This window comes from Perca flavescens, chromosome 1 (genome assembly GCF_004354835.1).
Source record: "Perca flavescens isolate YP-PL-M2 chromosome 1, PFLA_1.0, whole genome shotgun sequence".
NCBI classification, from domain to species: Eukaryota; Metazoa; Chordata; class Actinopteri; order Perciformes; family Percidae; genus Perca; species Perca flavescens.
In genome coordinates, this window is record NC_041331.1 from 35,375,004 (window position 1) to 35,390,156 (window position 15,153).

At 41.0% G+C, this 15,153-nt stretch overlaps 1 protein-coding gene across 1 annotated transcript in view; it reads left to right on the top strand.

The window, feature by feature from the left end:
* The window catches only part of wtip (WT1 interacting protein), a 31,501-nt gene that overhangs the window by 3,216 nt on the left and 13,132 nt on the right, over positions 1-15,153 (top strand). The window contains exon 2 of the mRNA XM_028585139.1: positions 7,840-7,941. Coding sequence (XP_028440940.1) covers positions 7,840-7,941 — 102 coding nt within the window. The remainder of the gene's footprint in view (positions 1-7,839; positions 7,942-15,153) is intronic.

A 15,153-nucleotide genomic window follows, 5' to 3' on the forward strand; every position in this document is an offset into this window, starting at 1 on the left:
TCTGCCACAGCAGACACCCTTTGGTCATTTAGATCAGTGTGGTCTGGATTTGTTGGAAATGCAGTAATCATCTGGTCTCTGAAGGATAAATTGTGGTCAGCGTTTGGTTTTCGCCCGATTTCAAGAATTGAACGTTGTGGCACATTTTTGTTATCAGGGACTGTGAGACCAGATATATTTGGCTCACCAGCAGTAACACAGCCACAGAAAGCCTGCTGAGGAAGTTGCTGTCTACCTTTTGAATAAGCAGCCAGACAAATGACTGCAGCCAGAGAACAGTGGCTTGTTTTATAGCCAGTGCACTTGCTCAGAGTGAGGCAGAGACAGCTGTTGATTTGTTCCAGAGAAGAAGGTGAGAGCAGGAGGATGGTGGACAGGAGGAAGACAGTGAGGGGAAAGACCAGTAGAGATAATGGAGAAAGAAGAGAGAAAGGAGACGGAGGGAGAGAGAAGAAGAATGCAGTCAGACGCTACTCACTCAAAGCCCAATAGAGACAGCTCTGTTTCCGTAGCGACAGTGGAGAAATTGCCAGGGTTTTTTTTGGGGGGGGGTCCCCACACTGGTCGGCTCTGCTCTGCCGGCCGACCCTTGTGTGGCCTGTGTTTGTTGTGATGGAGAAGGAGCTGTGAATCAACAGCTGGCCCGAAACAAGCCTGCAATTGAAGCAGCAGAGGGAGGCCCACCCCACCCCACCCCACCCCTTACCTCCCCTCCTCTCCACCCCGCCCTGACTCCCCCCGCAAAGCCCTTCATTAACCAGCCAGTGGGGAGTCGGGCAACACCAGACACTTGGCACACGGTCTTGGCTGGCGGGCCAGACATAGTTGGTGGGGCTCAAGTCTGATCACCTGCCCAGAATTATAATGGCAATAGTCATGCACATGCCTGACACACACATGCTGACTTGTGGACAACAGCACACTGTCCTGCCCTCTGTATACACCATACATGCACAAATTGCAGCTGACATACGATTAGATGTATATTTTTTTCATTCTCACTTATGTTTTAAGCATTCAGTATCCTCTGATGTGTCAAATGCTCTCAAGTGAAGAGCTTTCTCCTGAAATAGGCTGTATTTCCAGGCTTTGAGGCTATACATGTTCTCTGCTTCCCCTTTTTTCACTGTTCCTTATTGCAAATTTGGAAGTCCAATGCTGCGTTCTTTCACATTGCAGTATCAGTATGATTGCAGTAAACAGGTACTGTATGTTAGCAAATCAAATCAAACACCAGCTTCAGAATTCACCAAAGGTCACAAGAATATTCATAACGCACCAGGGAAGTCATTCTTCAAATGTCTGGAACTATAAATATGAGATGCCACACTCTAAGCATGATGGGAAGTTAATTGCCTTATTCTTTTCAAGATCTGCACCTGTGAGCGAGCGTTTGCTCCCAGTATACAGTGCATACTGAGCGTACTGTGATTTATCGGACAGGGCCGTGATTATTTTGTACCGGAAAGACACATGAACCTGCTCTGTGTGCAGTTACTTCTATAAGACGTGCAGAGCTCTTCAATTATTTGGTAGCATTTGGTTCCACAAACTAGAAAACTGCATTTGATCCCTCTATTTATGTTGCGTTTCATTTGCTCGATTGACACTTTTCAATCTGCTTGTATCTGCAGAGATCGCTTTGATATTGTGCTGTAAGACGTCAGAAGAAGAAGTCCCACCGAGTGGTCGTTAAAGTTTCATGAATCAGGCTGTGCAGACCTTCTTATAACCCGCAGCACGTTCTGCGTTGTTTTCAGCAATGGTAGAATATAAAGTCAAGTATGTTCCATAAAGCACTTGCTCAAATGCTCGATTGTCCACATTACATTTTTCCAAACTTTCGCCTTTCAGAAATAACATTAAAATGTGTTTGTTTTATACACATACTGTACACATACTTTATTTCATCCTAAGACTCATCAGTCTGAGTTTATGTTAAAACGCTTTCTCACAAGCATAACAACACGCCCACATTGAGCAGCCTGCTTGATCTTAACAGTGTTTAGCTCAAAGGTGCAGGGATGTAACATGCATTATGTGATGCCGTTTTATTTTTAACCCCAGTGAATGCACAACATCCTGTCCATGCCACATGAACGTGTTTACGAAATGGGCACATGAGGGATTCAGCATCCTGTTTTACAGGAATAACAAGAGTGCTTCACATTTTCCCCTACTGTCCTGTAACATGATAACCACATCCTCACTCATAACTGTCAGGATTTTTAAGCATTTTTGTGGAAACCACATGTTGATTTTTATGACTGAAGTTCTCGTTCGAAAAACGTTTTCTTGTTGACAAATGAAATCTCGACAGTCTTGCCAACGCACACACAGCTTTTAAGAAACTGCAGTATAGTTGCAAGCAGAGGGACTAAAGTAAAGAATGTAAATCAATGTTGCTTTATAAATAAATCATACTTTTTTGTTGTTTAGCCGTTGGGTAGATAATCAAAGCCAAATAGACATGTCTGTAATTACATTGCCATAGATTAATTATGTGGGAAATAAATAAAAAAAGATAGCTGCTTTGTAACGTCTCTTATCATGAAGCTAAATAATTGTGCATAAGAGTAGATGCAAGCTACAAACGCACACCTGTAACTTTGGTTGTTGTTTACTGAATATAGACTCCATTGTGTCAAATGTTTGTCATTTTGTGAGTCCACTTGCTGTCAGCTGTGTAATGCAGAGACTCGGTGACTTAGTGTCTTGGCATTCAGACGGATGTGTAGTCAGTTGTACCTGGTTCTATGAAAGTAACCTTTTGTTTCAAGGATACATTGTAGTGTTAGTGTTCCAAGTGCGACAGGCAGCAGGACTACGACACGTACAGTAGAGAAACATAGTAGTAACTAACACTGACATTACACACACTGTAATCTTAGTTAGCATTAGTCACAAAAAGACTACCAGTAACATTCATAATCGGTTGAGTATTACCACATCAAGCTGGTCCTTGTCATCCATTGTTGGCATTGCAGATAGACAGAGAAGGAAGTATGCTGTCCTGATGCAGTAACAGAAACCTGGTATGAACACAGAGGAAGGCGACTGGGTCATGGCCTGCCTCTCTTTTGGGTTGTATGGCCTCACTAGATGTAACACTCACTCGGGTAATTCTGCACACTTACACAAAAAAGGTAGCATTCATAATTACAAGCCAATCACATCCAACCATAGCGTTGAGGATTTAATACTTAGAGTGGCAGAGAGTAGTCTCGCATTGCCAGACCTATCTCCACAGCGCTGGGGAGTAAGTTCTGGCTACACCACAGATACATTCCAGCATAGGAGACAAAAACACTCCGGGTTGTTTGCATTTCTTTAAACCAATCAAAATCGCCTTGGGCGCCGCTAAGTTCCGGACGAAGCGCTTGTGGCTCTGCAAAATAGTCTCGCGAAGGATATAAAATATGAAATGAAGTTAGCTGGTCACACAATACAGTAACGTGAGCTATTTAAATTGGCTGTATACATTAGTACGTTTAATACCAGTGTATTGCGATGCGTACTTCGTCCATAGCAGTTATGCCTGCACGATTCGGGGAACAATATGAATCACGATTTTTTAGCTTAGAATTGATACACGATTCTTTGCCATGATTTTTTTCTCACGAAGTGTAATGTTTATTGCACAAATGAACGATGACAAAACAAAACAAATTGCCAGTACTAAACATAGATTTATTTTGGCACCTATAGCACCTTGCGCATCACCTCAAGCCTGTAAACAGAGATTTCAATGAATAAAGAAAATAAAGTACATACTGGCTGCCAAAAATGGTGACATATAACACATTGAACTAAATATGGCCCTGATCCAGGCTCTATCTGAACTCCTTGAACATGTCTTTACAGAATTAAAACATGTCAATGTCAAATGCTTTCAATAAATTAATTGAAGGAGAAAAAAAAATAAATGAGATGTGAATCGAGATCGCGATTTTATAACGATTTATTGTACAAGCCTAATAGCAATTCCCACCAATTCCCCCCAATCGGTCCCAAAACTTCCCACTTAGATAGTAAACGTCGTAAACCTATTCTTTGTAAGTCTTCATTCACCGAAAGAACCAAACAGGCGTGCATTATTGCACGATCCAAATTAGTTTGTTGTCATTTTCAGAATGTAGCTTGCCAGCTGAAAGTTTGCTGTTGTTTCCCGTATCGAAGGGATTTTGAGAGCGGCAGCAGTAGAAGATGAATATAATCACACTAATGAGCAATAGAAATAGCAGAACTAAAACAATGACCAAATACTATACTGTATAATTGGCTGTAGTAATTAACAAGCTAATTATAAATGGGTTGTATTTTCAACATTTTAAGTAGCCTAGAGCGAGTATGGGAAATACATCTACTGCTGTCATAGAGCTGTGTTTCATACAATACATAACATAACATTTGAAAGTTAAACTGTTTGTGCTGCAGAAGTCCAGAAGAAATAGAAAATAATATATAATATATTAAAGGCTTTAAGAAAGGAGTGCGTAATTAACATTTGGTAAATGCTATCTGACCAAAACGCAGCGTATGTAATCATTTACTGGGAGCAAATGTTCATTGTGTGAATGATTTTATTTACGGTCATGGTAAGTCTATAAAAAGGTTTTCTACTTACAAAGTGGCCGTGTGTTTCTTAAAATTTCAAAGAAATGATATGCAACTTTTTGACAACTACGGTGAGCTGGCTTCCTGCGAATGCTTCTACTTCAACCACCTTTGGCAGTGGTTTGATAAACCCAATGTGTGCATCAGGATGACCACACTTACTTTTACTTGCTGTGAGATTTCACTGAGCAGTTTTCCCGTCTTAAATAGGGAATCCGTAGAGGTAAAAGCAAAAAGGTTCTAGCACATACTGGTACCTGCGTTTTATTCCACTTAGTTTGCCATCATAGACTTTTATTTTGGAGAAATTGTTGTGCCTGCTGTATGTCCTTTGTTGAGTGCACGAGTGAAGTCGTGAGTTCAGGTTACCAGGCCAGGAAATGCCAATATTTGACTTTGATTCCAATTAATTTAGCTGGGCAAACACTTCAGGTTTATAGGGAAGACATGTAACCTTTGGGTGCTTTTCCTGTACCCTTGTCCTTTTATCTGTTTCCTACAATGTCACAGACGGCACTGGAGCTGTTATGAAAGGGAAATTATTGCTTCAGATAGCCAGGGACTTCTAAGATTACGTCAGTGAAAGTGTGTCCTTGCTCTAAATCCTTCATGAAATATGTATTTATTTCAAAGATAAGCAAATGTGATACTTTGTCTGTGAGAGGAGGGGGTGGTGGTGGGAAGCTCCCTGTTGGGATCGTGTGTCCTTTAGGCACTGTGACCCTGGACTCACCCCACCCGGGCTTTGGCCCTGCACTCCCTGAGGAATGTGACCTCAGTGGAGGCCGTCTTGTGCGTGAGTTTGGAGATCGTTAGTCTGCTGCAGCCCCCCCGTCTAATTCATTTCACTTAAGGTCATAATACTCTTTGTAGTTGGTTTGTTCTGGCTTATGTGTAGTACTTGTTAGGGCTGTGAAATTAATTGAAATTTTAATCGTGATTACAATTTTTGGCTCCTAATGATAACAAAAACGGATTAATCGGAAAAAACCCTGATTACTTTTGTACTTTTGTGCAAGTAAACTCTTATTTTGTCTTGTGTTCTGAATGAAAAAAGTATTAAGGGAAATTTCACAGTTCAAGGTTTTCGGTTTTTTAAGTTTAATAATTGCAACATCTTTCCAAAAGACAATGAGTAATTGTGTTAAATAATCAGGATTTCAATATTGACCAAAATAATCATGATTTAGGATTTTTTCCATAATCAAGCAGCCCTACTTGTGTACCTGGCTAGCTGGGCATATCCCCCCCAGAGTTGGTCAGTGGTCAGATTGGACCTTTGTACAATTAGAGGAGGACATTCACTTCTACAATTTAAAACTTTAATAGTTCTGAAAATCCATTTTCTCATTACAATGAGCATTGGAGTCCTACAGGAACACAAGAGTTTTTGCCAAAATTGGAACATTTGTGGTTATTTTACATGAAAGATTTCTGTATTTTTGTGGTTTTGTCTGTCACCCTCTCACTGGTTTGAAGTGGGTGGGGCTCATTTGGAAAAGGTGATGTCACTTACTTCTGTGCACCAATCACAGTTTTAACATTTGAATCATAATCTGATTACAGTTGGTGGGGCTGTTTGCGTATGTTGCCAGCACTGTAAATCAAATCTGATCAAACACCCACACCGCCCTGCGTCATCAGGTTTTTGATTAGCTGAGATTTTGGCTTTTTGTGGCCTTCAATCGACAGGATGGCTTGAAGACAGAAAAGGGGGAGAGAGAGGGGGGACGACATGCAGCAAAGGGCCGCAAGATAATAATAATTCTAGGTAATTATAGACAACTTTACAAACTTTTCTGGTGACTACTGAAAAACATCTCAGTGGGGATTAGGGCTGGGCAATATATCGATATTATATCGATATTGTATCGATATTGTGATATGAGACTAGATATCGTCATAGATTTTGATATGTCCATATTACTGATGATTATTTATCTAAAATCTAAGTGTGAAGATATTTTGTTAAAGCACCAATTGTCAACCCTAGAACATTGCCGCAATATCGATATCGAGGTATTTGGTCAAGAATACCGTGATATCTGGTTTTCTCTCCCTATCGCCTAGCCCTAATGAGGAAGCACTGAGGGAGTTTTGGACTTGTGACCAACGTCTGAACAACCCAAAATATAGTAGAAGAGTGGGGAAAAACAGCCCCATCCTCATCTGTAAAGCATCTAAAACGGTCTAGTTGTACAACTATGGTATCAAACATTTGCATAAATGAACATTCATGCAAATGTTTTATAATAGTTCAATAAAAATTGACTCAGCAATCACCAAAGTACCCTTCAAAGTCAATTCAGGGGTGTAACTTTTGGTACGATTGTGTACTGTAGCAGCACATCAAGCTCAAATCTCAAAACCGCTGTTTCCTGGTAATGAGGAAAAGCACCAAGTTGTTGGCTCACCTTGTTTCTGGCTTGCCGTTCCTGACAATCCCCTTACATCCTCTGCATTTCCTGTCAGCGTATTTTAACATAATCATCAGCTCTTCTGAAGTCGTGTGCCTTCAAACGGTATGATGTAATACATGGACAGAAGTTTAGGTTAGACTTGTGCAACTGGAATATAAATCCTTTTGAGAAATATTAATTGTGAATTAATAATCACAAACTGGAATTTGGAAAACACAGCTGTGCATTTGTAAGAGTCCGTTTAATGTTTTTGTGGTTTCAGAGCTTCACATGCTTTGACATCTCAGAATTGCTTTGTGACGTTGGTATTCAAAAGCAGCAGAGGGAACAGGGATAAAATACAGTAGTGATGACAATCTTTTTTTGTGACTGTTGTATAATTACAGGAATGCAGCACACAGGGTTTGGCAGTTGCTTTTTTATTTAATTTTTTTTTTTATCAGCTTTCCAGCAAAGCTCCCAACAAAGTTGGCAGCGTGTCCAAAAGTTGTTTGATTCTAATGGTGCACAGTGGTAGCAGACAATATCTTCATTGAACAGTAAAGCTAGGTCAACATCCAATGTTTTAGCCCTAAAGAAACGGAAAATCAGTGTTGACACAGAGCTTTGCTTTGGGGCCAAAGAACGATGTGGAATTGTAATAATGTTCAAATCTCATAAAGACAATTTTCTTTCTTCAATTATTCACGTTTCGATTTTTGATTGATTTCAAATCCAGTGTGTGCTTACCGCCTCTTATGCATACAAAGTATTGTGCTTGGGATACGTAACATCGGCTAACTGACCATTTGTCTCTTAACAGGTATCTGTGTCAAATGTGGGAAAGGTGTGTATGGAGCCAGCCAAGCCTGCCAGGCCATGGGGAACCTGTATCACACAAACTGCTTCACTTGCTGCTCCTGTGGTAAGTTTAGTGAAATCATAAACTGGTTCATTATCTGGTCTGCAAATGTGGGCGCTAACCTACCTCAATTCATAGCCATTCATAGCCATTCTCAGCCCCCCACCCTTCCTCATAACGCCCCCCTCCACACCCAAGCCCCACCCACAACCCCCATTTCAATAGGACATTCACTTCTATTGATCGATACTCATGTTCAAGTTCATTCTTCAAGTTCCCCTAATGCTTTTGAGGTATGTAAAGAGGAAGTATAATGTTGCAATGGATTCAGTGAGTTACACGGTGGGCTACAACTTGAGCTGCCAGTTTTTGTTTAGCCTATATTGGTTTACATTTTGGCAAATTGGCACCATTAAAAGTATGCCAAATTAGCAATTAGCTGTTCCTTTTTGCAGTGTACTCATGGATGTACAGACAACTATCACTGGATTCTTTTGATACTGAAAAAAAACGTATAATCGTTACGATTCTCAGGCAAGTTCTGGTGTTATAGGGAGCGTATTTTCTCACTGAATTCTAAGTGAATCTATGGACACTTATTCGCAATGGACGTTTGAGATAAGTGAAGTGTACGCCACACTGAATCTAAAAACGTGTATCATGTGGTCAGATTTGACTTTGACAGATATGACACAGAGAAGGAGTGTTTTGGAGTATTGACGCAAATTGCAGCAGTCAGGCGACAAGTGTTTTACTCAATTGTCTCCATGAGCTGTGTGTTATAACCTGTTTTTAAACAGTCTATGGCCGTAACCGCTGCTTCAGCTGCAACTTCTGACTGTGTCGAGAAGCGGGCCAAATCTTCGGGCCAAACTTCAATAACCAACTTGTTGCTTTTAGAACGATGGCATAAACCTGCCTCTTTCATCTCACACAGTATCCTTTCCTCTCACATCTTTCCCTCCATGCAACCCCCTGCAACTCTTCTGCTCCCCCCGGGGGAGGCGCATCTCACAGTTTTTGAAAACCACTGATCTACACGAAAGCTGTGGTTGCTATGACCACATAGCATTTTTCACCAAGAGTGAGAAAATATGATGATTTAAGAGTAGAGATGGTCCGATACCATTTTTTTCTTACCGATTCCGATCCGATACCAGTGTCTCATATATTTTATTATGTTTTAACAACTGTATACTACTATCCCTGTATGGATGTGATATGATTTCTATCTTTGTTGTCAGTCTGGCTCAGGTTAAACTCTTTGTGAAACATGAACAAACACAAACAATGAGTGCCACAGAACTTTCTTTTACTATCCAATTTGACAGTCAATTATAACGGAAAAAGAACATAAATAAACTACTTTAACGTAGATTTTCTTTAGGGCTTTATTACGTGGTATCGGATCAGTGCATAAACTCCAGTACTTCCCGATACCAGCGTTTTAGGCAGTATCGGAGCCGATACCGATACCAGTATCAGTATCGGAACATCTCTATTTAAGAGTTGTTATTTCTATAAGTTAACTCACAATATCCTGTTTGGCTGTGTGTCAGTCTCATCTGCGCTCATGGTGTTGCTATTTTATTTCTCTTGTTCGGGCCCAGAGAAACAATGCCCCCATGGTCAGTTTCACCTACAAAGCTCAAATTGGTCGATTGGTCCTCCAGCCAGGGAAACGCATCGGCATGCGTTGCACCACACATTTGAATCGTTGAAAGAAATCAGAGATGCGGGCGGTGGTTTGAGGTCTGGAACCAGGCTAGTTGGTCTAAAGCTAAACCAGAGTTTCTAAAGCCCAGTGTGCCACTTTGTGCTTTAGTGCTCTTCAAGTGATGTGTTTAAAAGCCATCAGTCTGATGCCTTAAATGTTTTTATGCTTTAGATACACCCCACATCTCAGGCAGCATCAGTCGTCCTCAGAAAACATAGAAAACTGTGGGGGAAATGTTTGCTCACGCTCCTGCTTACAGGATCCCCACCTTTCTCGCGCCGCAGATTTCTATATTCTTTCATACAGCCTCGCTCTAAGCTTCAGCGGCTGCTGTCTCTGCTGAAAAATCATCATTAGTATCACCAGCTTGCTGTCAGAGGTGGTGTTATGGCCTGAAGTCTGCTCGGTGGAAGAACAGGGCCGCTCAGTTCTCTCTGCAGCAGGAACAAGCTTATAATGCCACAAATAAATAAAATGCTGACATTATTTGGTCTTTAGGACTGTAATTAAATCCGTTCTCGAGCTCACAGTGTGTGTGTGTGTGTGTGTGTGTGTGTGTGTGTGTGTGTGTGTGTGTGTGTGTGTGTGTGTGTGTGTGTGTGTGTGTGTGTGTGTGTGTGTGTGTGTGTGTGTGTGTGTGTGTGTGTGTGTGTGTGTGTGTGTATTTTGGACGCCTCTGTCACCCGACTCCAGCCCTCCTCTCCTGTTTCCCGGGGAAACAAGAGGAAGATGTCGGGAGAGAGCTTTTTAGCCAGGTTGCTTCCATTCATATGTGTACTATACATGGATACCGATCCTCCAACCCACCCCCTCCGGCTCTGGAAGAACTGCCTATAATTTACATGTAACCAAAGCCACATACTTTCCGATTTATTGTGTGTCTGAAGAAAGAGGGGCCAGATGCTGAGTGTCCAGTTGCTAAAGTTGTCGGGTTTGCTGTAGAAAAGTAGCCTCTGACCTGGTTAAGTGCAGTTTTAAGTCCTGATTATATTTTAGGGTTTATTTAGGAGTCATTAGCTAGCCACAGTCAGGAAAACTGCATTCAGTGGTGAAATTAGGTCTTTCAAACAAGCTTTTTATCCTCTGAAGACTAAAAATACTCTCAGAGAATGACTGGATTACTTCTGGGGAGGGGGTAACTGCATCATAAAATAGCTATGTGGGACTTCATTGCTGCTAGACAAAAACAACAGACAGCTCCTGAGAGAATTATTGTTGCATTTATTGGAGAAATCATGTCCGGGATGAGTTAACAAGTCGTTTTCTGCGCTCAGCACAGGTCGTTGTTGATAGCTTCACAGACCATCCTGACTCTCGAGATGGTTTATTGGTAATGTAAACTCTGTGATGTATCATTTGACCTCATGTGAGTGGGAATGTTTTCTTTTTAAGCAGTGTTTTGAAGGCCTCTGAGAAGTTCAGTTTCAAAGTGCCTGCACTTGTCATAACACAATCCAGATTGATCAGGAGCTACGTTCTTATGTCCCTGTTTGTTTGTTTTTTGGTTGCGTTCTCTTTTTTCTTTTTCTTTTTTTTTCTTGAGTAGGGTCCTCCTAGAGTCTGGAGCTCCAGTGTGAGGCCGAGTTTGCTGAGACATTGCTCGCTGGTAGCCCTGGGCTTTGTTTAACCATGCATAATTGAGCCCTCCTCTTGGCTTACTCCCATGGTTGCACCCTTTTTTCATGAAATGGCCAAGAATGCAAACTACCCCCCTCCACTTCAGCCGGCCTTCCCTGGAGGACCTCAATCAGACAGTCACAAAGTGTACCAGACCTGCTTATCAGAGGGGGCAGGCCTGGCATGGGCTCACATAAAACTGCACATGCACGGAGACGTGCATGCACACATGTGCAGACACACGTACACAAGTGGACATGGTTTTTGGGTTCTAAGGTCAGTTCAGTTTGGATTTTCTTTTTGAAGAAGAATGTGTGTACACTAGAGTAGCCATGGTTACCTACAAGTTAAATAAGTACATCTGCCGAGATACATTTTTATGCATAATGTAATGTTGAAGAGCAGCACTTCCTCCTCACACAGCTGCTATTAATGTGCCTTTAAACAAGGTAAATATGTCCCTCTGCCACTTTAATTGTAGCAGGAGGAGTTGCACTTTCCCCAATTTGCCACTGAATATATTTTCCCACAGAAATACACTTCAACTGGAGTGAATATACGTATATTTCCATGTGAGTGTGGGGCAGGGTGTTGTTGAAAATAAGTCATGCCTTCTCCAGATAAAATTTAAAAAATAAACTCGCTGCTTCGGGCTGGATGAGCAGACTGTCAGCCCCAAGGCTGATGACTCATCTCTGTACTAGAGCTCAGGGGCTTGAATTTCTCAAATCATTCACCGCCACACTAGTTGCACCTGCCAGGCAGCAAAAATCAGAAAAATAGGGAAAGTTGAGTTCATTGTGTTTTGTTCCTGGAGTTATACAGTAAGTTTACATGCACATGTTATTAGAAGTATTTGGATTAGGATAATAACGAGGCAAACTCTGACTGTGGAAGCTGTCATATAAACCACATTTTAAGAAAAAAATATATCTGTATAGATGTAAAATATATTGATATAAGGTATACCAGTCTATATAGTTATACAGTACAAGTCAGTAGCTTGTTAGATACTAACAAGTGTTCTCATTAGCAGGTGTTCAGTGAGCCGCCAGCTAACAAGCCTCCAGGAGTAATGTATTTTTGGCACCCCCAATTTAACCTTTGTGGTTTGGTTGGACTTGTAGCTGAACAGTTGAGTTCCTCCTCTTCTTTTAATGAATAACAGGCAGACTGGATGCTGTGAGACATGTTGCACCAAAGATCTGTGTCTTAATATTGCCGTCGATTTTGAGCTGCAGTTAAATATTTTTATCACCACTGATTACAAGTAAAAGATTTACTCTAGAATCAATAAAATATAATATGATGTATGTATTTCTTACCTGTCTAACAAGAGGCCGAAACAATTAGAAGTCTTTTTGTTGGTTGTTACCAGAGATGTTTGGGCTGAAGTCAGCCGCCGCGCCGCAGGTCTTTATGTGTTTGCATGAAATGTTGACAGCAGATGGAACATATGCAGCGGTAGTAACTCTGCTGTATATTTATATTTTACTTATTGTACATCACTGTATAGTTCATCGTTATACCTCAATTAGTAGTTTGTTCTTTGGAAATATCATTCTGTCCCATTAGCTGCTTTACCAAACTGCCAGTACACTGTTTTATTTTTCCAACGTGATACGGATAAATGTAATGGTGCTGGAAGGGTTTTCAAGCTGATCTGTTTCCAAATCCCAAAAGCACTCCTAGCACAATATGAGAAAATAACGGTTCATCACAGACTAGAGGAAATTATTAACATTGTTTTTCTAGTTGAGCCACAGAGGGAAAGCTTTCTCTCCCTCACACACAAACCCATTATCATCCCTCTTCTCCACATCTCTTCTTTTTCTGGCAATTGAAGACATGTTCTGCCTCTGCAGTTCTTGCCACATTCCCACTAGCCTTTCCGCTACAGCTGTACTTTAAACCCAAAGGCTACACCAGCACTGTGGTTAAGTCGTGGAAAATTAGGGGTAAATCTGCGTAAATATCTTGTAATCAGAGCATGCTATAAGACAGTGCTGGGATGAATGTTTTGGTTTCAGTATTACATTTTCTGACTCAAGAGGCGTGGCAGCAAACACTGGGTGATATGTTACTGATTCTGGCGGAGAACTGCGTCATTCATGGTAGATAATATGCTCACTGCTGCCTGTGCTGTAGCTTCCACGGCTGGGTTTTCACCAAAATACTCAAAATCTTGTTTGCCATGACATGGTATAAAAAAATAAATCCGTTTTGAAGCTCCTTTTTTGAGCAAACCACCACATTTATGTCCTTCTAGCCTGGCCAGAGCTCTGGTTTCTGTGCCAGAGACGGAGAACAGAGAGACTGAGGGATGCTTCCCACTAACAAGAACAAGAGCAATACATATCATTCGGTTTATTCTCTGTGACAAAATGACACAGAGACAATAAAAATATTCAGGTGATGAAACCCAAATAACCGGTTGTTTTTGTCTGTTAGTGTGCATGTCACAATTTTAGGAAAAGATGTCGAAACAAATCCACTCAGCGATGTCTTTTTCTGCATTGGAGTGGCCATGTTGACATGCCATGAGCTCTTTTAGTGTGAATGCAGGCAGGTCCGGGCTGTGATTGGACGCTCAAAAGCAGTTAAACATTCTGTCTACTCAATCTGATTGAAGAGATCAAAACTCCAGGAACAATTGGAGTATACAGAACAACTTTATTTTCAGACCAATCAACATGATTGCACAGCTGTGGCCAGCGCCTAATGTAAGCCACTTGTTTGGTCAATCAGGCAGTGCCAAAAACATAGTACTTGAGCATATGTTGTGTCCTATGTTAAGTTACAGAGATACGATGAGCCTGCCTGATTCATTGATCTGTGTTTAGCTCACTTTTTTTAGAGCATAGCTTTGTCACTTATAATCTGACAAATAAAACCATGCTATGTCAAACACTGCCTTCACAAAGAGGAACAGTTATCCCATGTTGAAACACACCAACAGCCATATGACTAATAGGAAGTTGACAAATACTTGGAATTTGACTTGATATGACCCTTTTTTTTTTTTTTTTTTTAGCAGCATGTACCGTGTGGTGTCATATAACTGCACTATGTATCCTGAGATTGTGGTGCAACTTGACATTTTATATCCTGGCTCCAGTTCTGTCTTTATCCTGAAAACCTTCTCTCAAAACAGCAGCAATGGGCAACATATTCTTGCATTTAAATCTTGCTATCTTATCAGTGTTGGCCTTTCTTTGTTTGTTTTGCAAACTTCTGACAAGAGTGTGGTGGAAAGTATGAGAAAAGAAGAAAGTCTGACGAGGTTGTACAGTTGACGTTCCACTTCTGGTGCCTCCACTACAACCCATAGAAGAAGAGGTTTGCACTCTTTTGCCAAAGCAGCGACTGTGTTTTTGATGCTTTGATATTTTTATGTATTTTATTTTATTTTTTATTTTTTGTAGGTAGACCTTCAAATCAGGCTGCATGTCAAGAATTACATTATCAACTCTAACCTTAACCATATACTACATATATGGGATGAAGTGATACCAGGAGCCCTTTGGTCCAGGCATTACGCCCGCTTACCAACAGATACAACATGAGAGTCTGATCTAGGCTTAAAGGGGATAAAAGAAAAATGGCTACCATAGACAGTATATAATGGACCAATAGACCCTGTTGCTCTGGACGGAGACCAGTGAAGGCTATTAGAAGCACTTTTCCGGTGATGGCCAGCTTTACTGCGCAGCCTCCAACTGAGAGAATGTGACGTGAGCAACGTGTCTGAAAGTTGTAAGTCTTCTGGTAGCTGTGCCAAGAGAAATCTCAATCATTTCCAATCTTACAGAGACGGAGAGTGTAGGTATATGTAAGGAGATAACATAAGCACAGGCTAATTATTGCTATCTAACATGCTAGTTAACATTAGTAATTAAACCTAAACAGCTCATGTAAGTCGAAACTGCCTGCGAGCTTCT